We start from the raw sequence: 23,546 nt of genomic DNA, 5'->3' as shown, positions 1-23,546 counted from the left end.
TAGCATCAGGAATGTTCGAGTCCCTCGGTACATAATTCGCCCCGATGACCCGAAAGGCTTGATGTTACTCTTCAGCTGCTCCACGATGCTGCATGTTGGCGACGCGAGTGCGCCATCAGCAACAGGCGTCCATCATCCACGCGCAACAACCGTGTCTCGGCTTTGACAGTTCCTTGACAGCTGCTTATAAATTAACTTCCGCGGATTCGATGTCGTAAAGAGCGTGTGGACACGCAGCCATGATCGGGCAACAGTGGGGCCATCGCTGCATGAAACGATGGCAAAAAGCTTTGGCCCAGACCCGACATGCCGACCTGTGGATTAGTCGCGCCCGTCACCTGTTTGCACAGACAAAGTTTCCCTTCAGCTGGGCGCACTGCGGCCGTAACTACAGTATTGGTTGAGAAGCGGCATTCGGGCATGTGTAAAGGTTGGCCCGTTGTTGTTGACTACCCATCTTGTCGGATGCCCACCTACCGGATCGACAACTAAGCGACTTCCAGATTGGCAGCATGCATCCGCCATATAGCAATATGATGTGTGTAACCCACAACGCATCTAGATGAGACCTATCTTGCGACTGTCAGAGTGCATGCAGCGCACGATGTCTGACTGCACTGAGCATGCATATCGGATTACGTGCACTTCGGGCTACGCACGTGTGCGTCCATTGGCCAGACATCTCCGACGTAGTCATGAAGCCCGAAGTGTCGCGTCCGATGTGGAAACCTCCTCTTGCTGGAAACGGCCCGTAAGCAACGTCGGGAGTTATTAAGGTCCGAACATGTGTAAGCACACAAATATGTAAGCTGTATCATGGCTATCGATCACGTCGCGTATCAATCTTGGGACAGACTAGGGAGGAACATCGCTTTACATCGAGCAAAGCGCCAGCAATATCGCAACAGTTCTTCGTTGCAAGCGTCATGCCTCGCGCATACAATCGAAGTCTCACTGCCACACCCTGGGGAAGGTTATTCTTGTGCCTCACTCGACAGCAAGGCGTCGCACGCCGCAATCAGCACTAACCACGAACACGAGGGTCGATACTGTTGAAGAGGGGTTGTACAATCAACAGTCACGATGGTCACATTGGGAGATACGTAGCCAATTCAAAAGCGAAAAAGCGACCGATGAACGGCAAGATTGTGCCATTGTTATTGAGAGGTGCGGTGCGCCGGATGCTTCAGAACCTTCTGAACGCCGGGCCTCCTCCTCATAGCCATACATACGATGGCGGGGCAGCGAAGGATGACCTATTTACAAGTCTACAACAGTCATAGCTTCAAGTCAGTCGTACGGGGTATCGCAAGGAACTGACAATGTTCCTAGTTATCCACTCCTATGTGGACGTTCTTCTCCAGTCCAACCGCGGAAGTGAGCACTTCCTTCTCCTTCTCGCCCTTGAGGTTTGGCAGCTCTTCCATAGCCTCCTTGAGAATCGACAGAGCCGATTCAATCTCCTGCTCCGTGATAACAAGCGGCGGCGCAAGGCGAATAATGTTTTGGTGTGTGGGTTTCGCCTGTCCATCAGAGTCAGCACCATCAACCTCTTTCACATGCATAATCTTGAGGGCTCTTCCTACCAGTAATCCCTTCTCTTTGCAGAGCATGCAGAGATCCCACGCGCTGTGTCCGTTTGTCTTGCTTTCGTCGATGACAATTGCGTTCAAGAGGCCCTTTCCACGAATGATCTTGATCATGGGGCTGTTGATATTCTTGAGGCCTTCTCGGAACTTGTTGCCTAGTGTCTCAGCGCGCTCAACCATGTTCTCCTCTTCGATGAGCTCAAGAGCCCGGATCGCGACGGCAGAGCCGAGAGGATTGCCGCCGTACGTCGAACCATGAGTACCAGGTTCAATGGTAAGCATGACTTCTTTGGAGCCGAGAACGCACGAGACAGGGTACATGCCACCTGAGATGGCCTTGCCCAGCAGGACCAAATCAGGCTTGATGCCACTCCACTCATGGCAGAGCATCTTGCCTGTCCGCGCAATACCCGTTTGGATCTCGTCGCAGATGAGCAGGACGTTGTGCTTATCGCAGAGTGCCCTCACTTCCCGCAGGTAGCTGTCATCTGGCACCACGATACCTGCCTCACCCTGAATGGGCTCGACCAGGAAAGCAGCTAGGTTCTTTCCATGCTTCTCGAAGGCTTCCCGCACATCGTCGACATTGTTGTAACGGAGTGGTTTGCCAGTGGCGGGGCACGCGCTTCCAATACCAGGGAGGTACGGGCCGTAGTTGTCGCGAGATTCGGGGTCAGTGGACATGGTAATCGCGGCAAACTACCAGCATGTTAGCTGGTTTGGAAGAATGGGGCAGGCATGCATACTGTCCGTCCGTGGAAGTTCTCCTCTACCGAGAAGACCAGCGCCTCGTTCTGCGGGATACCCTTGACTTTGTATCCCCATTTGCGCGCGACCTTGACGGCTGTCTCAACCGCCTCGGCGCCAGTGTTCATGGGAAGGATCATGTCGAAGCCGAACAGCTTGGTGGCATACTCTGCAAAGCGCGGGAACACATCGTTGTAGAAAGCGCGACTGCTCAGAGTCAACCGCGAGGCTTGCTCAGTGAGGGCCTTGACAAGCTCGGGGTGGCAGTGACCCTGGTTGACGGCGCTGTAGGCGGAGAGGAAGTCGAGGTAGTGCTTGCCCTCGGGGTCCCAGGCGCTGCAACCACTTGCTCTTGAAAAGACTAGCCTGGGTTAGTCATGCATTCCAGCCGTAACTCCATGGTTGCATACCAATGGGCAGTGGGTGGTAGTTGTGCGCAGCGAAGTCGGCCTCTGTCTTGATGGCATCTTGCGACGACGCCGAGTGGTACTTGGAGGGATCTGGGGTGCCTGTGGGGTGGAAGGAGCGGGCAGTGGGCTTCAGCGTGGTGCTGTTGCCATTTGCCGCCGCCGTGTCGTTCTGAATTGCGCCAGGAGCCATGGTGGTGGACGGTGGTGATGCTAACGTGGGGTAGTGGGGAAGGGGATGGTTGCTGCGCTGGGGCGTGAGTTGAGGATGCAAGAGACGGAAGCAGCGGCGGCGGGCTTCTTATTTTGTTCCTTGGTTGAGGGTTGTGCCGTGGATCGCCTCCAACTGTACTTAGGAGACAGTCTTCGTAAGAGCAACTGGTGTTATCGCCTCAAGATGCCTTTAGAGGAACGCGACCAACGAGCGCCCTCGGCTGACTGCGGGTTATGCATATAGCGCCGCTGCCATTGGCTCGTGACGGCGGGACGGGCATGGCGCGCTGGATTGCTGCGAACACGCATGCGAAGGAGTCGCGGGAATGCGCAAACTGCGAGGGGCTGTGTTTGGTGATGAGGTTTGGCGATGATGATAGGCATGGCGCGTGTTGCCGGTAAAAGTTACCTGTTCGTCTTCGTGTCTCGACGCGTTGCGCCATTTTCCCGCCTGTTCGAGCAATCACAGCATGGCAAGCTCCGACACCACCATCACGACATCGGCTGCGATAGCCTTTGTTTCTTTCGTAGTGCAATAGCCTTGACAGTTCGTACGTGTCTGCGCCGACCGCCTAAGGGTTCTGACTTCACTCATGTATGCATCGCGCACTCGTCGCAGGTGCTGGGTGCAGCAGTGGGGACTGACTGCCCAAGGCGAGACTGGCGTCATAGCTAAAGCCTAGATTGCTGTACGGCAACGATAGCCACCACAAAAGTCAGCCTTGCGAATACAAAGATTGCGCCGTATGTCTTCACATATGGTCAGTCGCACACTAGCCCTGTTTGCTACATTCCAACCATTACGAAATACGAGTCCATCCAGCTTCGCACGATACACCACCATGTCTACCAAACCACCACTCAACAAGTCTTCCCCAATTTACTGGATCCTCGACTGGGATGGCACCATCACCAAGAAAGATACACTAGATGCCCTCGTCAACATATCCGCCGCCACAAAACCAAACTTCCCTACCCATGACCACTGGAACAGTGCATCGAAGGCATACATGGACGACCACACGGCTACTCTGGCCCAACTCGCTCCTAATGGTACACTACCCAGCACAGTCTCAGCAGAGAAACAACTCCTCGCCCGAATGAGAGCTGTGGAACAACGCAGTCTCGATCGCGTATCTTCTTCCGGTATTTTCGCTGGCTTGACAAGAGATGCGATCGACGCCGGCGCAAAACAAGCTGTACATTCACGTGCTGTAGAACTGCGAACTGGGTTCGAGAGTTTCTTCAGACATGTCCAGCACGACCGCAAGAAGGATGGATTCATGCTTCTCAGTGTCAACTGGTCTCGCACATTCATCCAGTCTTGCCTGGGTGCAGCAGATATCGTTGATGTACCTACCTCTTCCGTCATGGCGAATGAACTGGATAACGTTGAGGCTGGAGAGCCATCCACAGGTAGAATCATCTCGACTATACATGATGACGCAGGTATCATCATGTCGAGCGGCGATAAGCTGGAGAGGATGAAGCACACCCAACTCAAAGGCCAAATTGTGTACGTAGGCGATAGTTGGACAGACATCGAATGCTTGCTCGCAGCCGACCTGGGGATTTGCATCCGAGACGAGCGCGTGGGGAGTTCACAGAAGAAACTCGCAGAATCGTTGACGAGGCTGGGGGTATCATGTCCGCATTTGAGCAACTACAAAGAGGCTGATGAGTGGGGAGTTGTATGGGCGAGGGACTTTGCGGAGATTCAAGATTGGATTGCCAGCGAATCAACCTAGCCATGCATAGCATACGGATACCGCTAGTATACAGAAAACCCATGAGTCAACTCCAGACGCGCACGCTATGTGATAACTTCGCTCAAGCCTCCGTCTCAACACCCGCTCCATCCCTCTCATGATGATGGAACATGTGTCCAACCTTCTTCTTTCCACGATCACCGACATGCTTCATCCATGCCAAAGTCCTCGGTCCTTTCCATTGCATCATGCCCCTATGTTTGCGATGTAGAGCGTGTGCACTCTCCCTGTAGTCCTTTATCTTACTGATAGGACCGCTGGTGCCATCCGTACTCAGCTTTGAGTCGATCCTTTTACCGCCATCCTGAAGGAAGTCTGGGACAAATTTCTTCTTATCGGGATCGTCGCCGTCGTCCTCAGAATCCGAGCTGTCGGAGGATGAGCTGTCGTTGTCAGTCTCTTTGTTGTCGTTGATGCCGGGCTTGTCGGAGCCTGACGAATCGTCCCAGTCGGTCCACTCATGGTCGTTGGTAACTTCGAGAACTTCCATAACGTTGGAGATGTGCTTGTCGCCCTTTGCAAGCTTTTCGTGGTATCCTGATAGGCCGGACCAGAACGTCAATGTTACTTCGATCTCGCCAACCTTCTCACCATATGTTTCGAGCACATTGTTTTCTGCGCGCTTCAAGTCGCCACTCCAGACAGGGATGCGTACTGTCTGTTCCTCGTTATCGGGAACATCCTTAAGCCAAAGGATACCAAAACCTGGTGTGTGGTCTCGGAATGTGGCATCTTGTCGGAATTCGAATACCAATGGCGCACAGTAGCGCGCCCGCACAGGTAAGCGAATGCTTTTATCCTTCTTCGTAGTCCAGATAGTCGAGCCATCCTCCGAGTGAACTTTGCCATTACGCCCCCGCGAATGTAATTTTGCACGTTCTAGTGGAGTACGAACCTTGAGTCGAAGAGGCTGCAGATGTTCTGGAACGTCAATAGCCTTTATGCGGGGATTGATGTCCACGGTCCCGTAATCCCAACCAAGCATGCTTCGTGGTAGTTCGACTTGCACGCTTCGGAAGACCATGGAGATTCTGACCCGACCATATCCAACACCTCCAGCGAGTGGAAACATGTGATTGATCTGACTGCGCTTTTGGAATACCCTTTCTAGAGGGAGGTAGACGATTCCAAGCAAGGCGTCGTCTTCGTGTATGCGAGCATCCCGAACGGCAACATGTATTTCAGTGTTGCGAACATCCCGGATGAAGCGCTCGCAACCAGCGTTGAAGAATGGTTTCGAGTTCTTTGGCTTGGTACGTGTCTTGAAAATCTTCTTGTGGTTGAGGATGATGGTGCAGTATGAAGAAGGTAAGCCGTCGCCTTCTTCCTCTTCGTCGGTTGCCTCCGCATTTGCAGAGTCTTTCTGCTTGTTTAATGTTTCCAATTCCAAGCCCGTGATTTGGTGGATCTGGATACTGAGTATACCAGACGGGTAGTCTTCGGAAGGCGGGGACGCAATGATGAGCTGGTCTTGCCGAGCTTTGAACTCTTCAGACTTTTGCTGTTCCACTTCATCTCGATGGTCCTCACTTGCTTCTCGAAGTTTGCTCTCTGCCTCCTTGTACATCTTCTTCTTCAGCTGGTCTATGTTCTTGACATCGGGGTCCTCATCTTGCATAGCAAGCTGGTCATCAGTTATCCGGGTTTTCGAGAAGTAACCCAGGCTCCAGCTCAGCTTTCCCGGCATCTCATCTCCGCGTTTGAGGGCTCTGAAACCGTCCTCGCGATCGTGCATCTTGCCGTTGGTATCGTCGCTCTTCATCAATTCTTTGAGGTCTACCTCGATACGTCCCAGGTCGTCATCAGCAGTTGAACGGTCAGAGTCCCACAACTGTAGCCTCAGTTTCTCGTCTACATTCAACTGGTCAAAGGTGACACAGACGAAGCAGTGCTCATCCCAGTGCGGATTCATGTTATCCTGGAGAACACGCGTCGACCACAACGGCTTTCCGAATTTGGCCCATCCCACACTCACGTAGGGATCTGCAGAGCCTCCAAAAGGACCGATCTTGGTATCGCCATGTTTGAAGTCAAATGCATACTTGATGCGCACCATGATAACTCCCTGCGTAATGGTATCTTTTTTGAAGTCGTCGCCCATCATCATGTCCTTGAGGTCTAGAGTCAACGATTTGGGCGCGACATACTCAGCCAGTGCTGCATCCATGGACGACTGCACGAAGCTGGAGATCAAAGGTACATCCATGAGGTTCGGGCCCTTCTTTATAAGCGGCACACACGAGAGAGTGACCTTGGGTTGCCCCATGAAGGACATGGTGCAAATTGAGAAGAACGGAGGATCAGGGCACAGCTGCAGACGGAAGCGCATAACACCAACTATGCCCGCGAGGTCGACCCAAACAGCTAAACACGTAAGCAGTTGAGGGCTTAATGAGAAGGTACGACTTACGTATTTTGAAGTTACCTGGCATGTAGAACGCCAACAGTATATGGGCATGTTTGGCGCGCGATTTGATACCCTTTCCTGTGGATGGCCTGTATGCGAATGCAAGTTCGACGTTGACGAAGTCTCCGTCTTCTGCTTGCATGTCGTCTTGTTGTTCGTCGTCTTGGCCGTCGCCATCGTCATCACTTGTTTCGACAGTCCGGTCACCTTTTTCCTCATCCGGAGACTTTAGGTTTCCATCGGAGCCCACTGATCTGGCAGCCCCGCCTGTTGGAAGCCATCGAACGCCGAGGATGCGGAGGGCCTCACTACCTTGGCCAAGATCTTCGACAGCCACCATGCGAACCATACTCGGAAGAGAGGCTTGCATGACATCCTACAAAAGTTAGTGTTTATACTTGATCTACTGTCGATTACGTACCTCAAGTGTGTCTGAAATGCTGGCAAATAGATCCGGATTGATCAAGGGCCATATTGAAGCCATCAACGAATTGAGCCATTGTGTACTTTCCGCAGTTTGGGTCTTGGCCAGTCTCTGGCCCTTTTGTCGCTCCGCCTGCCAAACTTCGACATCCCAGACATTCTTAATCTTGTTTTCGGACCACTGTCGCATGAAGAGTATGATAACTGTGGATACGAGTGCCATGACACTGAGTTCAGCGGCCTTCCATGCCTGTCTTCCCCAGCCCGTCGCATGACGCGTCGGCCAAAACAATGTGTTTACCAGCATCAAACTAACGGCAGCTGCTCCCACGCCAACAGTCACAGCCTGCATGTAGACAGTTGTAATTTCGCCTCGGGTCCTGTCAAACGACGGAGGTGGAAACAAGACTTGCATACCCGTATGAGCGTCCTGCGATTCTTGTTCTTCGTATTCGAGATGTTCGTCGCTCTTGTTGATGGCGTCTTTACCGGTCATTGTACGTGGGTCGGACCCTGCAGCGCTCGGGTTCTTCGCGGTGCTCTTCAGCTCGCGATCGGTATAGTCGTGAATCTTGATGGGTAGATGGGTGATGGGATCTGTGACTTCGCGATCTGCACCGTCGGCTTTGAACTTCTTCATATCCTTCCGGGCCTGCTTGGGATCTGACGATGTTAATCCGTCCTCTGTCGTATCCTCGAGTCCATCTTCGTCGCCTTGGTCTTTGGCCAGATTCTGGTCCTTCTGTTCGGGTGTGTTCTTTCCGGCGTGGTCGTCTGCAAGTGGCTCGTCCTGCTCGATGTTCTTGTTCCTGACTGGGTATGGCCCATTGCCGTCGTTGTCCAACTCCACGTCTTTTCCATGTCTGAAGACGTTGACGGCGTCCCCTAGCCGGTCGCGTGTGCTCGGTTCGTTACTGCCGTCTGGATGACCGTACTCGTCTTGTCTCCTTTGCTTCTCCTCCCTGTATTTCTGGACCGTAGGTATCGGGTTATGGGCGTTGTGTGGCCGCCGGTAGTTCTTACGCCGGGCCTCTACGTCCTCGACACCGGACATGATGAAGCAGCGCGGACTGGGTTGTGTCGGTAGTGGTAAAGGTGATTCGATGAGCAGCGATTGGCGGACCCGGCCAATTAGTGGTTGGGGGTAGTGTACAGTCGTGAATTCATTAGTCGTGTGAGATCGTGAGTCGTGGGAAAGCTTGCGAAACCTGTCGCATTGGCAGTGGAAACAGGAAAAGCGCTAAGACAGGGAATGTTCTGCTCTGATCGCAATTGACGTAGGTACAAGCAAGCGACATGGGAAAAGCCCGTCTTGCATGATCCACTTGGCGCGCTGGCCTTGAAGCGCCTGCACTTGCAGCGCCGAGGATCCGGGATGAAGACTGGCCCCGCATGATGCCCGTGCATGCCCAGGTGATGGTCTGCTGGTGGTGCTTTCTGGCAGTGACGTCACAGCTGCCCGCACTTACGCGTTCGTCAGGCCACTGCCACCAGCCACCACCGCCGCAATCGGCAACATTATTTTGCGGGGGTGCCGAGAGCCGGGCGATCCTGGCGGTTTACCGCACGACTCTACCTTAGCCTCCGCTCAAGCCTCACTTGCAGCTTCTAGCATGCTTCAAATGTGTACAGATTCCTACTTCCAAGGCTTCTAGACGTCGAAGCTTACGCTTAGTCCCTAGCCAACGCACTTCAAGTCGTCAGTGTAACCACTGCAGACCATGAAGGAGACACAAGTGACATGCTCGCACCAAGGGTATCATTTTAACTTCTACTATGCTATTGTGACCACGTCTCGATCAATTGCTCCATATCCGCACTTGCTTGTCGGCGCCACCACTTCCTACCCTTTCACCATCCGGACTCCAATCCAGCGCAAATACCTGGTCCTTGTGCCCTGGCAGGTCCTCCTTTAGTTTACCAGTCCTCATGTCCCACACCTTCAGGGTCGTGTCTTTGCTGCAACTCGCCAACAGTCGGCTGTCGGCGGAGAAGCAGGTCATGTATACCGGCCCAACGTGCGCTCTCAATGTGTTGAGGAACTTTCCATCTCGTGCCGACCATAGTTTGACGTGGTTGTCCCATGCTGCAGACGCCAGCAGGGCACCGTCTGGGGAGAAAGTGACTTGGTTAATCTGCTTTTGATGGCCTGTCATTCTGGTGACTGGCTTCGTACTGGTCAAAGGCGTCCATAGGATGATGGTGCAATCTTCCGAAGCAGTAGCTAAGCGTTCTACTACTTCGCCGTTGATGGTAGCGGCCTTCTCAAAGCGCGCCTTGGCTTTTGCGAGCTTCTCCTCCGGGCTAGACGGTACCTTCCGCGTGTGGTCATGATACGAGGTGCGCAGGACAAAGTCGGTAGAAAGAGCGAGATGGTTGACCCAATGCGCATGGCCTGATAGCGTGTTCACGAGTGTACCTGTCGCCGCATCCCAGACTTTTATGGACTTGTCATGAGAGGCGGTATATATCCGTCCAGTACCACCCCACTTCACGCACGTCACATTGCTCTTGTGACCGGACAAGGCGTAGTCGATTCTGCCGCCAACTGCATCCCAGACTCTTACTGTGCCGTCCTTTGATGACGATGCAACTCGCGGCCGACCAGGCTCTTGTAGATGGTAGGGTTCCCAAGAGAGTGACGTGATGAAACTGGTGTGACCTTTGAGAGCACCCCCAATCTGTTTCCCAGTGTTCGGGTCCCATATCCGCACTTCGTTGTCGTAGCCACCGGAAGCAAGTAGAGAGCCATCAGGTGAATAGCTGACTGCAAGAACCCATCTTGAGTGCCCCTTCATAGTATGCACTGGCGTTCCTGTGTCGCAGTCCCATATCCTCACTGTCTTGTCTCCGCTACCACTTGCCATCCTGCTGGAGCTGACTGGCGAAAAGTTCACTGACAGAATGTTATCTCCGTGACCCGAAACCGCGGCTGAGCAACGCGAGACTGCCTTGACGCGGAAGACTGCCTGCGGCGCATACTGGAGCACGATCTCGTTTTCTGCCGACGCTTTGCCAGGCTTGACCAAGGCATTGTATAGGTCGTCCTTGTCGGCAAGCGCTTCGGTCGCGCCGTCTGGGAAGAAGCGGTACGGTATCTGATCGTCGGCTTGGTCTTTGAGGTTGTTGAGCAAGAGTTCGAGGTTCTTGGTGGATGCTTGCGATAGCGGTACGGTGAGTACTGGGATACTCCCACTTTCGCCAGTGGCTTGGTCGACGAAGCGCACCCGTACAGTGCCATCAGGTATAGTAGTGTCGATGTCTTGTTGCTCGCGCGCAAATTCGGCTTGCGCGCGCTTCTGGCGCTTTGAAGGCGGCGGATACTGGGTCGCCATAGTTCATATATCCTGCAGTACGGTTTTCGAGTTAGTTACCAGCGTGGCAGAGCTGTTTCTTACTTGCGAAGGCCCCGCTGCTACCGTAAGAAGGGAAAATAATTTCTGGGCGTTATCGATAACAGACGCGCTAGCAGCCAGGAAATAGTGGGGCAGCGCGCCAAGCCGTTCCCTCGACGCGTCTTCTTCCTTCCATCTCGTCATTCACTCACGCGCCTTCAACCCGCTCCAGAGCTGGAGTTGGTGACGTCCCCAATTGCTCAACGGCTAATCTCGCAGCGCTAACCATCATGTTCCAACGATCCAGGCCTTCAACCTCGCAGAGCAATTCCGGGTCCACATCGTATGGGTACTACGGATACGGTGACTACAACACGACTACTACGTCCCGACCAGGCACTCGCAGGAACACAGGCAGACCCTCAACTGCGCGACCGAGGACTGGGGCCTCTACTATCGCTAGGGTCGAGGCTCAGAACGTTGTCTGTGCCATTGCCGAGTCTCGTGGTATCTCACCCACTGTTGGCTTGGCTTTCGTGAATCTCGACACTGCAGAAGCAGTACTCTGTCAAATCTGCGATAGTCAAACCTTCGTTCGAACAGTTCACAAACTAAAGGTCTACGGTCCATCCGAGATTCTGATCGTGTCTACTGCGGCGAGCCCTAGATCAAAGCTCTTCTCGATCGTTGAAGAAAACCTCGAAGACATTGGAAGTAAGCTGACCCTGCTTGATCGCCGCTACTGGGCTGAGTCGACCGGATATGAGTACATTCAGTCTTTAGCGTTCAGAGAGGACGTCGAAGCAATCAAGATTTCCGTCACTGGCAACTACTATGCGGTGTGCTGCATCGCAGCAGTGAGTCCTTTGTTTGACTTCTGAGTGCTATTCATAACCCAATTTATAGGCACTCAAGTACATTGATCTGGGCTTAGGTATGGTCTTCTCCGCTCACTCCCTTCGTATGAGATATGAGCCATCTGAAGGATCGATGATGATCGATGTGTCTACCATTTACTCGCTTGAACTGGTTCAGAATCTCCGCGATCCGAAGTCAAGAGATTGCCTATTTGGTCTTCTCAACGAGACATTGACGCCCATGGGAGCACGCCTTCTTCGGAGCAACGTCTTACAGCCACTCACGGAGCCAGAGGTACTCAACACACGGTATGCTGCAGTCGACGATATGACCAAAAAGGAAGAGTTGTTCTTCGCAACCCGGGCAGCGCTGAAGGACTTCCTCGATGCCGACCGCATACTGACTGCGCTGATTGTCGCTCCAAGCAAAACCACTCTGCAGACAACGGAGCAATCCATTAATCACGTCATTATGCTCAAGCAATTCGTTAACTCCGTAAGCCCGGTCTTCGAAGCCCTTACTGGAACTGCATCTGTCATGTTGAACAACATCCGGGAGATATGTGCCCCAGAGAACGTCGCACCTGTCCAGGAACTTATCGACCGTGTCATCAACGAGGACACCACATATGCAAGGCAGCCTTTGGAGCTCAGGAACCAGCGCACTTATGCCGTGAAATCTGGTGTGAATGGGCTGCTTGATGTTGCGCGTACGACTTACAAAGAAGCTACTGAAGATGCGTACCAGCATTCAACAGAGCTCAGTCGTGAGATACAATTCATCGTTTTCAGTAAACCCGCTCACTAACTTCGTGAAGAGGAGTGCGATATTCGGCTAGACCTCAAATACGATACGGCACGCCAGTTCTACATAAAGATCGCAACAACCGAGCTGGAAGGCAAAGCACTACCGCCGATATTCACCAACATCATTCGCCGCAAGAACAACATCGAATGCCAGACTTTAGAATTGATGAAGCGTAATCAGAAGGCATGTGGCTACATGCAGTGATTCGGGCTTTGCTGACCACTATCAGATCGCCATGTCGCACCAAGAAGTCATCCTCATGAGTACAGTCAAACTTGAAACGACGATGCTCCTGTTTACTAACCATCATCAGGCGATGAAGCGGTCGACGCTCTCATCGATGAGGTCCGCAGTCATGTGTCTATCTTGTTCAAGATCTGTGAAGCAGTCGCGATGCTAGACATGGTGACTATGCTTCGACTGTCTGTCATGTTGATGAGGCTGACCGAGAGAAGATTGCGGCCTTCGCTCATCTGGTCACAGTGAATAACTACAGTGGGTAGCATCAGTTCCATGGCGCTCAACGTAAGCCAGGCTGACATCTCCTCAGCTCAGCCGCAGCTCACCGATACGCTTGCAATCGAGGCCGGAAGACACCCGATCAAGGAGAAAATCATGAAGAGCAAATTTGTCCCCAACGATGTCTATGCTACACAACAGACGCGGTTCCAGATCATCACTGGTTGCAACATGAGTGGCAAGAGCACTTATATCCGATCCGTGGCTTTGATGACAATCATGGCTCAGATCGGCTGCTAGTACGTTTGATTGGATTACAAACTCTGAATCTCTGTGTACTAACTGCTTGCAGCGTTCCTGCTAACTATGCCTCATTTCCTATTCTGCATCAGCTGTTCGCTAGACTGGGCATGGATGACAACATTGAAACTAATGTTTCTACCTTTGCCGCGGAAATGAAAGAGATTGCATTCATCCTACGCAATGTTGATCGACGTAGCTTGTAGGAAACCGATCCATGAGTGGGTACCATATCATTGCTGACAGAAAGTAGAGTCCTAATCGATGAGCTAGGTCGAGGCACCAGTACTAGAGATGGTCTAGCCATTGCGTTAGCTATCGCGGAAGCCCTCGTTTCGAGTCGCGTATGTGAATGTACCCCATTGCTGCCGCCTTCTAACGTATCACAAGGCTCTTGTTTGGTTCGCAACCCATTTCAAAGATCTTGCGACTATCATGAGTGACCGCGCTGGAGTTCAGAACCTACACCTGGCAGTTGAGGTGAGGGCGTTTCCATTCTTCCCACATCAAACCACTCACATTCTTAGATGGAAGACGCGCACAGCATGATGATGCTCTACAAGACCGCCCAGGGAGTCGTCCAAGAGATCCACTATGGCCTAACGCTTGCGCGTGTGGTTCCTTTCCCACCCGGGGTTGTGGAGCATGCTAGCTTGGTTGCACAACAGGTCGAGCGTCATATGCTGCGAAAGAAAAAAGCATCCGAAACTATGCTCAAGGAGAAGCGACGCAAGCTCGTCCTCAATCTCAAGGAGCATCTCGTTCAAGCACACACTGGTGTGTTGGAGGGGGACGTTCTCACTGCATGGCTTAAAGAATTACAAAAGGAGTTTGTGAATCGTATGACTGCTCTGGAAGCTGAATCTGCAAACGCAGCTCAAGAGAGTGAGGACGAAGAGATGATAGACAGGAGCGAGCTGAGTGAAGAAGAGCGACCTAGCACGTCCGCCAGTCCGTCGGTCATATCAATTGACTCGCATACTAGCTCCACGGATTCTGATTCTACCATCCGGGCAATGTCAGAAGCATCTACTCTGAGAGCAGTCTCCAGTAACGAGCGCTAGCAGTAGCGACCATATGCTCCTATGGTTGCTAGTAACGTGAGGAAGGGCTGATATACGTGTAGGCAAGAGATTGCCGTATAAAGGCCTTCAAAGCCCAGTATGATCAAAATCAGACCTCAATAGGATAGTGACTGATATACATCTGTACATAACCAGATTTACTCGTGAAAAGACCCCAAGTTCAAGCGCGAAGCCCACAAGACTAGCATCAGGGTCACAAAAGTTGATCCGGTGTCGATCTTGCCGAACTTGTGTCTGGCCCACTTAGCGCGTGAAGCATCGGATTCCAGGGTCATGATTGGAGGCGCTGCAAAGTGCGGGGGTCCTTATCGCTCCTTCTCCGATTAAATCCCTACTTCGGACGGAACAACTCCAGGGCTGCTGTCGGACCTTGCAACCTTATATAAGCGATCGTATACAGACCCTCATCGCGGCAACCGTCCTGTCGCTCGTTAGAGCGCGCTAGGTGAACGCATGCAGTGCAACCAACCCAGCACCTTAGTACCCGGCACCCCGGTGCACTGCTGCTCGTCGTCCAAAGGCTACCCCAGCCTGCCGAGTCGGCCCCGTATGGCATGGTCTTAGCGTGGCGTTCACCAGCCGCGCGAGCATCAGCTTCAGTCATCATTCGCACTATCTTTGCTTTCCCTGTCAATCTAAAGCGCCATGCCTCGACCGAAGAAACCCGGGGTAGAACCTAAAAGAAGATCGCGAAATGGCTGCTGGTATTATCCTAGATCAATGGAGTCTGTTCATTCTTACTCACCAAACACAGGCCGTGTAAAGCTCGAAAGGTCAAATGGTAAAGCAGTTCTAATCGTGGTCTTATCAGAGAGTACTAATAGCATCTCACAGTGGAGAAGAGAAGCCAAGCTGTACCAACTGCGAGCGCCAAGGGGAAACATGCGACTACAGCATAAGACTCAACTGGGGAGGCCGTTCAAAGAAAGATAAGACAAGTACAGCCTCTGATGCTTCGAGTGCAGCGTCTGGCAGTCCGTACCAGTCCTCCTTCCCATTTGAAGAGAACGTTTTCTCGTCTGCCCCCGAACACCCCGTGCAATCACAACATGCACGATCAACATCAAGAACATCCCCACCTAGATCTACGCATTCCATTGATCCAGCTTTGATGCAAAAGCCGCATGATGCCATCCGTACTGAAGCGTCGGGTGCGGACATCTACCTTCAAAACCAAACATTCACGTCCGTTCCCTACAACCATACACAGTATCAGAGTACTGTTGACGCTCGGTCGCATATCACGTATGATTCGGCTGCCCCCAACTCCCGTAACGCTGGGTTCACATATGCCAATCCTACGATGCCGCCGCCACTGCCGGTTTCAGTGGATTCGATGGCCAAACGCCAGCAGTATGGCTTCTCTACAGACTCGAACACACCAACGTTCCCAGACACAGATTCGCCAAACACACTTTCACCAACGCCATACAGTCCCTACTCGGCTATGCCGCTAACACCGATGTCAATTGGATCTGAAGGAAACATTATGCAAACGTCATCAACACCGCAAAATTCAGCACAATCACCGCCAGATCTCCGTCGTGTGTCTGTCCAGTCTCTCATCAATGATCTTCCAAGGAAGAGATCACGGCCGGCCGGTGACGAGGTCGGACGTGGCCGACAATACCCAATTGCTGATTCTGCTTTCACCACCTACGGATACGACTTGGGTCTCCCTGATATCGATACTCCGAGAAATGACGACTTTTCTGCTATTGCCATCTTCAGCCCTCAAAGCAACACCATGGGATTTAACGAGGACACACCGTATGGTAGCGCTGATCCCCACGGCAAAGACATGGCCTTCGAAAGCGGGGGTTATTATGCAAAACCAGTTCCGATCAGGATTTCGAAGTCTTTAGAACCACTGCCTTCACTGCTCGTAGAGAACCAGATGAATCTCCTGTACTTCCATCACTTCATCAATCACACAGCGCGGGTTCTTGTCAACCATGACTGCGAGCGGAATCCGTTTCGAGAGATTTTACCAGAGAGTAGGTAAACGTTACTCTTCATGGATCATTGTTAACAGTGGCAGTGGCTGTACAAGACGAGAACATAATGAATCTTCTTCTCGCATATAGCGCGGCACACCGAGCACGCATGCTCAATCACCCCGAGCCCTCAAATCGCATCGCCGTCTGGGTGCAAGACGTATTCCCCAAGCTACGTGAAGCGCTCAACGATGATCCCAACACTGTATCCGACAGTACTTTAGCAGCAGTGATAATGATGGCGAGTCTGGAGGTTATATCTTCTGGAACATTCGAGGTCCCCGTATCCTGGCAAAGCCATCTAACCATGGCACGCCAGATGATCATCCAGCGTGGCGGACCAAAGGGCATGGGGCGGCATGATCGTGTGGCCTACTTCCTTTCGCGCTGGTTCGCATACCTCGACGTCCTCGGCTCGCTGAGTGGGAACAAGAACGACACACCTCTTGGCTCTTTCTACTGGTCTAGCGAAAACGCTTCCGCGGACGAAGATTTTGAGATTGACTGTCTAATGGGCTTTACAACAAGATGTGTAGGATCTTTGGCTCGCGTTTCTGAACTAGCGAAGCGCTGTGAACCGCAGCGCATTGACGAAGAAGGCAATGTGAGGGAGGGCTGGACTCCTAGCCCTGAGATTGTAGAGGAAGCCATCGAGCTTCGTCACGCACTGGAGGAAGGCTTACTGGGCCGCAACATCAGGAAAGGATGCAACCACCGCTCGAGTACCTCCTCTGAGTCTGAAGGTGCATGGGATGCAACCGAGATCTACGCGACCAACGAATTATTCCACTGGGCGGGCCTAATCCACTTGTATCGTCGCGTTCTCGGAAAACCCGCCATGGACCACGAAGTTCAGCAAGCCGTGCGAGAGATTGTGGGCCTACTGTACAAGATCCGGAGAGGAAGTACAGCAGAGGCATGTTTGATCTTTCCCATGTTTGCTGCTGGCTGCGATGCGCAAGATGAAGGACAGAGGGAGAAGATCATTGAGCGGCTGAGGAGTGTGGAGGGCTTCGGACTGAACCATGTAAGCTCCTGCCATCAGAAAGTAAAGACTGACTTGCTTACTCCGTATCAGGTACCCAAGATCAGTACGCTCATGAAGAGCGTCTGGGATACCGGTAAACCTTGGGAGTCGCTCGTCTCTGGCGAGTTCTTCGGTTGAGGATACCTTTGTGAGGAGATATGGCATTGCCAACTAGGGTCCACGAATCGATGCGATGACTATGAAGAGTCACCACCGAGTGCTAGTAACACTGTAGTCATGTTAGTCCCGAATATGTCAGTTGAGAGAGCAAGGAACCCGACAGCATGGCCATCTGGTGGATTCAAAGAATTGATTTCTGGGCAATGAGGCTTTGACTGCCCATGTAGAGTCAGCGCAAGAATGGGTCCGTCGATTGCACGCCCTCGACGCCGAGTATGAGAGATGCGATACACTAGCCAGTCTAAGGACCTGGAAGAAGAGAGATTGATGGATGTGAGGCTTGAAAGAAACTTGGTGCGAATATCAGACTGGTGCGATATTACAAAGGAAGATAGCATAGCGCATGGGCATGTAGAGAGGCAGATCGACCGACGACTACCAATTGAGTGTAGGAATACAGTATTTCCGAGGGGTATCATCCATCCATCTGATATACATATCATCATATTATACAAATGCCCTCCGTGAAGCCTCGACCCCTCTGACCCACCACATCAGCATCCACGCACCAAAATTCCCACCCTCACCAAGGCCACCAACCCCCTCTAGCAACTCTCCCCACAGCCCTCGTCCCCTTCCCCACCTCATCAGCCCCCTCCCTAACCTCCTCCACAACCGCATCAACCGCCTGTCCAAACTCCTCCCTCTCCCTCTCCATCGCCTCAGTAGCCTGCCCCCACTTCTGCTGCGCCATCCACCGCTGTTTCTCAATCGCCTGCCGCAGCTCCTCCTGCAAATCGCGTATCTCGGCTTTTGTGTCGTGTGTCTCTTCGATGGCTTCGAGTTTGTACCACAGGTAGTAGGTGAGTTGGTATGTGAAGAGGGCGCCGAGGAAGCATTTTAGGAGGGGCGAGCCGAAGGTGCCGTAGTATGCGCCCTGTGAGGGATTTTGTTAGTATGGAGGGTAGAGGGAGGGTGGTTGTTGGGGTATGACGTACTACCCGCGATGGCTCTTTTGGCGGCGGTGCTGAGTTTGGGTTTGGCGGCGAGCTGGGGGGATGCGGTGCTGGTGCTTCGGCTGCGTATGTTCTTCGGGATGTCTGGCCTATGCGCTTGGGTATCGCGCTTCTACTCCATATCGACCGTGTTGCTCTGATGTGATTCATGGTGTCGTAAAGCTGCCAACTTTTGTCCCCGCTTCTGAGCTCGTTCGGTCGCCGCTGCGTGGTCGCCAGGTATTGCGGGAGGGGAGGTGTCGAAGAACGAAAAGTATAACGTTGGGTTGTTTGCGAATATGCGACACAGATTATTGCGCCGACGGTGGTAGAGCTCTCCACGTGCAAAGAAGCGCAGATGCGACAAAAGTGCCTCCCGACAGAAAACGGTATAAACCTCCGTCCACTATCTCCGCGTATTCAGCTAATGCCGGTACCCTAGCGCCGCCGCACAGACCCACGCGATGCACTTTCCAAAGGGAACACGTTCACCATACAACTTGAACCCTCATTTCCGCTTCTCTTCTCCCCTCTTACCAGACACTAGACGCTCGCTTCCTTTTTCCCGAAACCCTTCCTGGACCGCGCGATTTACAGCCATCTACCTCGTTCCACGTACACAAACACACATCATAATGGTACGACACCATCCCCTTCGCGGCGCAATGGAGCGGCTCTCCCTCCTTTTGTCGCATTCATACCACAGATGGAATAGGCAGCTAACCATGGCCACCAATCCTACAGGCGCAAACACCACAACAACGCCAGGCAAACATGCGTTTCGCCAAGGCGCAGGAGAAGAAGATGGGCAAGCCCGAGTCAACGGAGCCCGTGGTCAAGAAGAGGGCGCCTCAGAAGAGCCCCATTAGCAGGTTCTGGATCAGTACGTTCTTCTCGCCCCGTGGTCTACATTGTTAGATCTTGTGAGGACATGTACTGACTAGTATTCCCACAGTTGTTCTTGCTTTCATACTAGTCGGCGGTCTGCTCTTCGAGGTCCTTAAGCTCTTCTTTTAGAAAGCTGGGGTCATGCGACGCGATGCGATCGATTACCGGACGAATACGACTTGGACCTCTACTTCGATTTCGATTCTACAAACGTGGGGAAACAACACAATGCATACATGTATGCTGCGAGAGCGGATACAAGGGAGAAGTTGGGGACATCTTGGAGGAGCAACTTGGCTTTGAGGCCACTTTCTTGCGTCAACTATATAGGGCATACGGCGTTATAGAGGCACCATTGCGGCATCAAGGGGACTTGGTATAGCCGATTTTGTGGTAGCAAAATACCATTGGGCATTTGATATCACATTTCTCCAAGACCAAAGACCCCATCCGCGGCGTACTTGGACTACTATTCCTCAGGTGCATCTGCACCCTCATCCATGACCACAGTCCGCCTCTTCTTTTTCTTCTTCTTGACTTTGCCTTCTTCCTCGCCCTCAGCTGCGCCTTCAGCTGCGTTCTCGTCTTGGCCCTCAGGTTTGACCTTCTTCTTTTTCTTTTTCTTGATAGGCGCTGCTTTTTCCTCTTCACCAACTTCCGCTTCCGGCGGAGGTGTTTCGGCTGGCTCGTCTCCTTCCACAGCAACCTTTCTGACCTTTCTCTTCTTTTTCTTGACTGCGACTTCTTCTTTGACGTGTAGTCTCTCGCTCGCTCGCTGCATCTCAAGCCGTAGTCGCTCGACTTCCTGGAGCGCCTTCTTCATCTCCGCGTCCTCCTGAGCTTTCCTTTCAACTTCGAGTTGAGTGAGCTTGCGATTTGATGTGCCTTCGTCATCCAAGCTCAATGACCCAAGACCGGAGCTGTCCACCTGCAACAGTGATTTCTTCGTCTTCCCTGGACGTGGTTGCGCGATGTCATCTCTCGAAGCGTCTGGTACAGCAGGTCCAAGTGTCTCATCGCCCATGATGTCGACTTTGCGCACAGGCTTGCGCGGACTCCGCGATCGCGGTAGATGTTCAGACGATGACCCTTTGCTGTCTAGGTTGAGCTCCATAATTGGGATCGAATCGATATCGAGCTCGTTGTTCTCCCTGTTGCCATCTCGCACTATCCTACTCAGTGGTGTGACTGCGCCGCTGCCCTTATCCGCTTCGGGGTCGATGTAGAACGGATCATCTTTGTAGCGTTCTTTTCTTTCAGCTTTCCGACGCGCAATGATATCAGCGTCCAGATATTCATCCTCCGCTGCGTTTTGGTATGATGTGGGTTCTTTATGCGGGGCATCTAGGCGATCCGCAGCCGGTGTAGCAACAGCAGGAGGCTCTGAGTACGCGGCTGCAGGCTCCGAATAAGCCGCATATACATCATCTTCCTCTGTCTCAAAGCCTTCTGCATCAGCTGTGTAGAGCAAATGCTGTAGGTTGGGGTTGATTGGTGTATCCAGATCCAGATCTTCAGGTAAAGGAACCTTGCGTTGAGCACCAGGAGCGACCGGGTTAAGCTCAGCGCCAGAAAAGAGGGCAGGTATAGCTTGGGTAAGTAGTAGAGGTGGATCGGTGAATGCGTCCTGGTCCGCGCTAGCAGCTGTGCCTGATGCAGCTTCTGCAGCGAGACGCATGAGTTCAAGGTACTCAACTGCCCGTTCCTGGACTTCCAGACTAGGGTGTGTGGAGAGCGGCTCTAAAAAGTGGATAATACGTGCCATGAGAAGGGACATGAGCGTTTTGCGCTCTGGAGTCCATGAGACTTGATCGTTTCCAGCCATGCTAGAGAAGACCTTGGGTATCGCTTGCAGATATACAGCGAGCGTCCTCGAAGATAGTTGGAGAGAAGATGGGTGTAGCAGAGAGGTCATGACTGGCTCCGGGCGAGTGAGGTAGTTGGCGTACTCTCCAACTAGCCAGCCAGCGTATTCCAGTACACCTTGGCCGCCGTTTCCGGATGCTGGGAACATCTGGTCTCTCCGATCAACGAGCACGAGCGATTGTGCGGCATCTATAGCTTCCGATCGAACACTCTTCACCCGAATGGCAACGTTCTGTAGTTCGTGTCCGATGCCACCACCAATGTCGTCTGAATGTTCTATTTCTTCCTCCTCTTCCATAACCGAGGTTGCTTTTGTTGCTGGTGATACCCTGACTAGCTGAGTAAGTACATCAATGTACCATTCGAAGTCGGCAATGTTGCTATAAGTATCGCGTGAGCACATCTCCAGGATCCTCCGAATGACGCTTATCCTGTAGTCGTCTGGCAGTGGCGGCGGCTGGTCGGATTTCTGTTCGTGCTGAGGCAGATTCTCTTCTGCGTCGGAGTCGTCGTCACCATAAGGTGATATGCCAGTCAGCCTACCTCTGTCGTTGTTGGGATCGCTCGCCGCTGAGGCAATTGGTGCATTTCGTAGCTGTCGCATCAGCCGTCCAACAATCGCTGTAAGGTTGTCTGCATTGACCATGCCAACCACCAGATCCAAAGCACGCATTCGTATCGAGATATCGGGGTCGTCTATGCATTCGAGGATGACGTCTTGCTGCTGGGAAACCAAGTATGGATGTGAGGTGACGATCTTCTCGAACGCGAGTAGTGCGACATATTTTACTGCAGATTGATGAGAAGCCAAACGTTGAATAACAGTGTATATTAGCTTACAGTTTGCATCTCCCTCTATGATCATCATGCCGCGTAGTTTGCCAACACATAGCTTTGCTACCTCCTCACCTTCCGCAGTGCCTTCTACGGCTTCTAGGATACCACCCTGGATGATACCACTGATACATTCGTAAAGTAACGACATAGCAGACGTCTCCCGTATAATCTTGGTCAACGGAGGTAGCAGTTTCTTGATGAGTCGAGGTTCTAATGGGGTTAATGTTGCAAACTAAGGCAGGTCAGTTCAAGTTCTGGTGTCATGTCCTCTGAGCTCAGTGCTTACAAGTTTGATGAGCTTAATGGCCATCCAGTTGTTGCCTCCTTCTACCAAGAGATCAAATAGTCTCGGTGCAAGCGGTAGGAAATCCTGTGGTCTCCGCCATCCCAGCTCGCACACGACATTGACGATTGCCGCTGTGACGCTCGCATCCTCATTGTCATCTAACAAGCGCTCCTTGATCTTAGGCCATGCGGGTCGCAGTGTCTCTGGATACACAAGGGCCAGCCGGTATAGTGTTACGACGGTCTTCTTCCGGACCATTGCGTGCGAATGCGTCAGGCGCGGTATTAGGTCGGAGAGGACCGAGTTGGCCATGCTCGGGTTTATGACGTGTGGTATCGCGCCTAGCGGGAGGGCGATGTACTGGGGACTCGAGCTCATAATGTCCTTCTTGAGCTGGTTCTCGGCGAGCACGAGGACTTCGGTATCCCGTCGGAAGCTCTGTACTGCGGCTAGGTAACCCGTGCGCTTCTGCTTGAACTTGGAGCTTGACATGACCTCGAGGACGTTGAAGCTGGCCCAAGACATGTCGTGGCCGAACATCTCGAGGTACGTGAGCTTCATGAGGGCCGTCGCCTTGAGGTCCATGTCGTTGGTCCGTATTTCCTTGCGACATTCTTTTATGCTCTCGGCGATGTACTCGCGCTCGCTGCCTTTGTGGTTTCGGAGGCCCCGAATGAGGTCGAAGAGAGATTTCTCGAACCTAGGGGACTGTTAGTCACGACACTTGTATTGGAGATTTGGTGAGCATTGCATTTTGGCGTGGCTCAGGCAGCGTCACGCAGTCGTGTGTCGAGGAGTGCAAGCGCGCGAGGAGGGGTAGGTGTGCAGCGTGAGGGTGAAGGTGGTGGGCGACTAGGCATCATCATTGGGAGGCGGTCGTCATGGCGGGCGTGTTTGGCGACATGAAAGCGGGCTCTAGTCGGTCGTCTGCAGGGAAAGCGACTGCTTGTCGGGTCGAGGCTGTTGACGTGCACCTGGAGTCCAGAGGCTCCACTACCGAACGCCCGCTAGTTTCGCCGGCGGAAGCTTGGGACAGGCATCCCCATCAGCTTACCTAACTCGACATGCTTCTCCAGAAACTCTGTCGCCATTGACACGCACCCGACACCTAAAGTCGACGCCCGCAGCCGC

General features: G+C 52.7%; 10 protein-coding genes across 10 annotated transcripts; 5 read left to right on the top strand and 5 right to left on the bottom strand.

Moving 5' to 3' along the window:
- Window positions 1-1,328: 1,328 nt before the first annotated feature.
- On the bottom strand, window positions 1,329-2,936 carry J4E83_007259 (uncharacterized protein; the record flags this gene model as incomplete). Its single annotated transcript, XM_049334164.1, has 3 exons — window positions 1,329-2,288; window positions 2,336-2,697; window positions 2,747-2,936. 3 exons carry the CDS (start codon window positions 2,934-2,936, stop codon window positions 1,329-1,331), a joined length of 1,512 nt encoding a protein of 503 aa, XP_049186506.1.
- Window positions 2,937-3,798: 862 nt separating this feature from the next.
- On the top strand, window positions 3,799-4,704 carry J4E83_007258 (uncharacterized protein; the record flags this gene model as incomplete). Its single annotated transcript, XM_049334163.1, has 1 exon — window positions 3,799-4,704. The coding sequence occupies one exon, from the start codon at window positions 3,799-3,801 to the stop codon at window positions 4,702-4,704; it is 906 nt and encodes a 301-aa protein (XP_049186505.1).
- An 82-nt stretch (window positions 4,705-4,786) lies between these two features.
- On the bottom strand, window positions 4,787-8,609 carry J4E83_007257 (uncharacterized protein; the record flags this gene model as incomplete). Its single annotated transcript, XM_049334162.1, has 3 exons — window positions 4,787-7,089; window positions 7,136-7,508; window positions 7,554-8,609. The coding sequence occupies 3 exons, from the start codon at window positions 8,607-8,609 to the stop codon at window positions 4,787-4,789; spliced, it is 3,732 nt and encodes a 1,243-aa protein (XP_049186504.1).
- A 745-nt stretch (window positions 8,610-9,354) lies between these two features.
- Window positions 9,355-10,890, bottom strand: J4E83_007256 (uncharacterized protein; the record flags this gene model as incomplete). The annotated part of the gene is made up of 1 exon (XM_049334161.1): window positions 9,355-10,890. One exon carries the CDS (start codon window positions 10,888-10,890, stop codon window positions 9,355-9,357), a length of 1,536 nt encoding a protein of 511 aa, XP_049186503.1.
- A 290-nt stretch (window positions 10,891-11,180) lies between these two features.
- On the top strand, window positions 11,181-12,759 carry J4E83_007255 (uncharacterized protein; the record flags this gene model as incomplete). Its single annotated transcript, XM_049334160.1, has 3 exons — window positions 11,181-11,747; window positions 11,797-12,514; window positions 12,566-12,759. The coding sequence occupies 3 exons, from the start codon at window positions 11,181-11,183 to the stop codon at window positions 12,757-12,759; spliced, it is 1,479 nt and encodes a 492-aa protein (XP_049186502.1).
- A 151-nt stretch (window positions 12,760-12,910) lies between these two features.
- Window positions 12,911-14,378, top strand: J4E83_007254 (uncharacterized protein; the record flags this gene model as incomplete). Its single annotated transcript, XM_049334159.1, has 6 exons — window positions 12,911-12,914; window positions 13,106-13,313; window positions 13,367-13,516; window positions 13,568-13,658; window positions 13,705-13,794; window positions 13,842-14,378. 6 exons carry the CDS (start codon window positions 12,911-12,913, stop codon window positions 14,376-14,378), a joined length of 1,080 nt encoding a protein of 359 aa, XP_049186501.1.
- A 2,127-nt stretch (window positions 14,379-16,505) lies between these two features.
- J4E83_007253 (uncharacterized protein) lies at window positions 16,506-17,561 on the top strand (the record flags this gene model as incomplete). The annotated part of the gene is made up of 1 exon (XM_049334158.1): window positions 16,506-17,561. One exon carries the CDS (start codon window positions 16,506-16,508, stop codon window positions 17,559-17,561), a length of 1,056 nt encoding a protein of 351 aa, XP_049186500.1.
- A 565-nt stretch (window positions 17,562-18,126) lies between these two features.
- Window positions 18,127-18,709, bottom strand: J4E83_007252 (uncharacterized protein; the record flags this gene model as incomplete). The annotated part of the gene is made up of 2 exons (XM_049334157.1): window positions 18,127-18,480; window positions 18,542-18,709. 2 exons carry the CDS (start codon window positions 18,707-18,709, stop codon window positions 18,127-18,129), a joined length of 522 nt encoding a protein of 173 aa, XP_049186499.1.
- A 464-nt stretch (window positions 18,710-19,173) lies between these two features.
- Window positions 19,174-19,555, top strand: J4E83_007251 (uncharacterized protein; the record flags this gene model as incomplete). Its single annotated transcript, XM_049334156.1, has 3 exons — window positions 19,174-19,176; window positions 19,283-19,421; window positions 19,494-19,555. 3 exons carry the CDS (start codon window positions 19,174-19,176, stop codon window positions 19,553-19,555), a joined length of 204 nt encoding a protein of 67 aa, XP_049186498.1.
- A 340-nt stretch (window positions 19,556-19,895) lies between these two features.
- J4E83_007250 (uncharacterized protein) lies at window positions 19,896-23,506 on the bottom strand (the record flags this gene model as incomplete). Its single annotated transcript, XM_049334155.1, has 4 exons — window positions 19,896-22,081; window positions 22,133-22,361; window positions 22,416-23,115; window positions 23,475-23,506. 4 exons carry the CDS (start codon window positions 23,504-23,506, stop codon window positions 19,896-19,898), a joined length of 3,147 nt encoding a protein of 1,048 aa, XP_049186497.1.
- Window positions 23,507-23,546: the final 40 nt, after the last annotated feature.

This window comes from Alternaria metachromatica (assembly GCF_023757995.1).
Source record: "Alternaria metachromatica strain BMP 0045 chromosome Unknown scaffold_18, whole genome shotgun sequence".
Lineage (NCBI taxonomy): Eukaryota > Fungi > Ascomycota > Dothideomycetes > Pleosporales > Pleosporaceae > Alternaria > Alternaria metachromatica.
The sequence above is the reverse complement of the archived record's forward strand: the minus strand, read 5'-3'. Positions and strand labels throughout refer to the sequence as shown.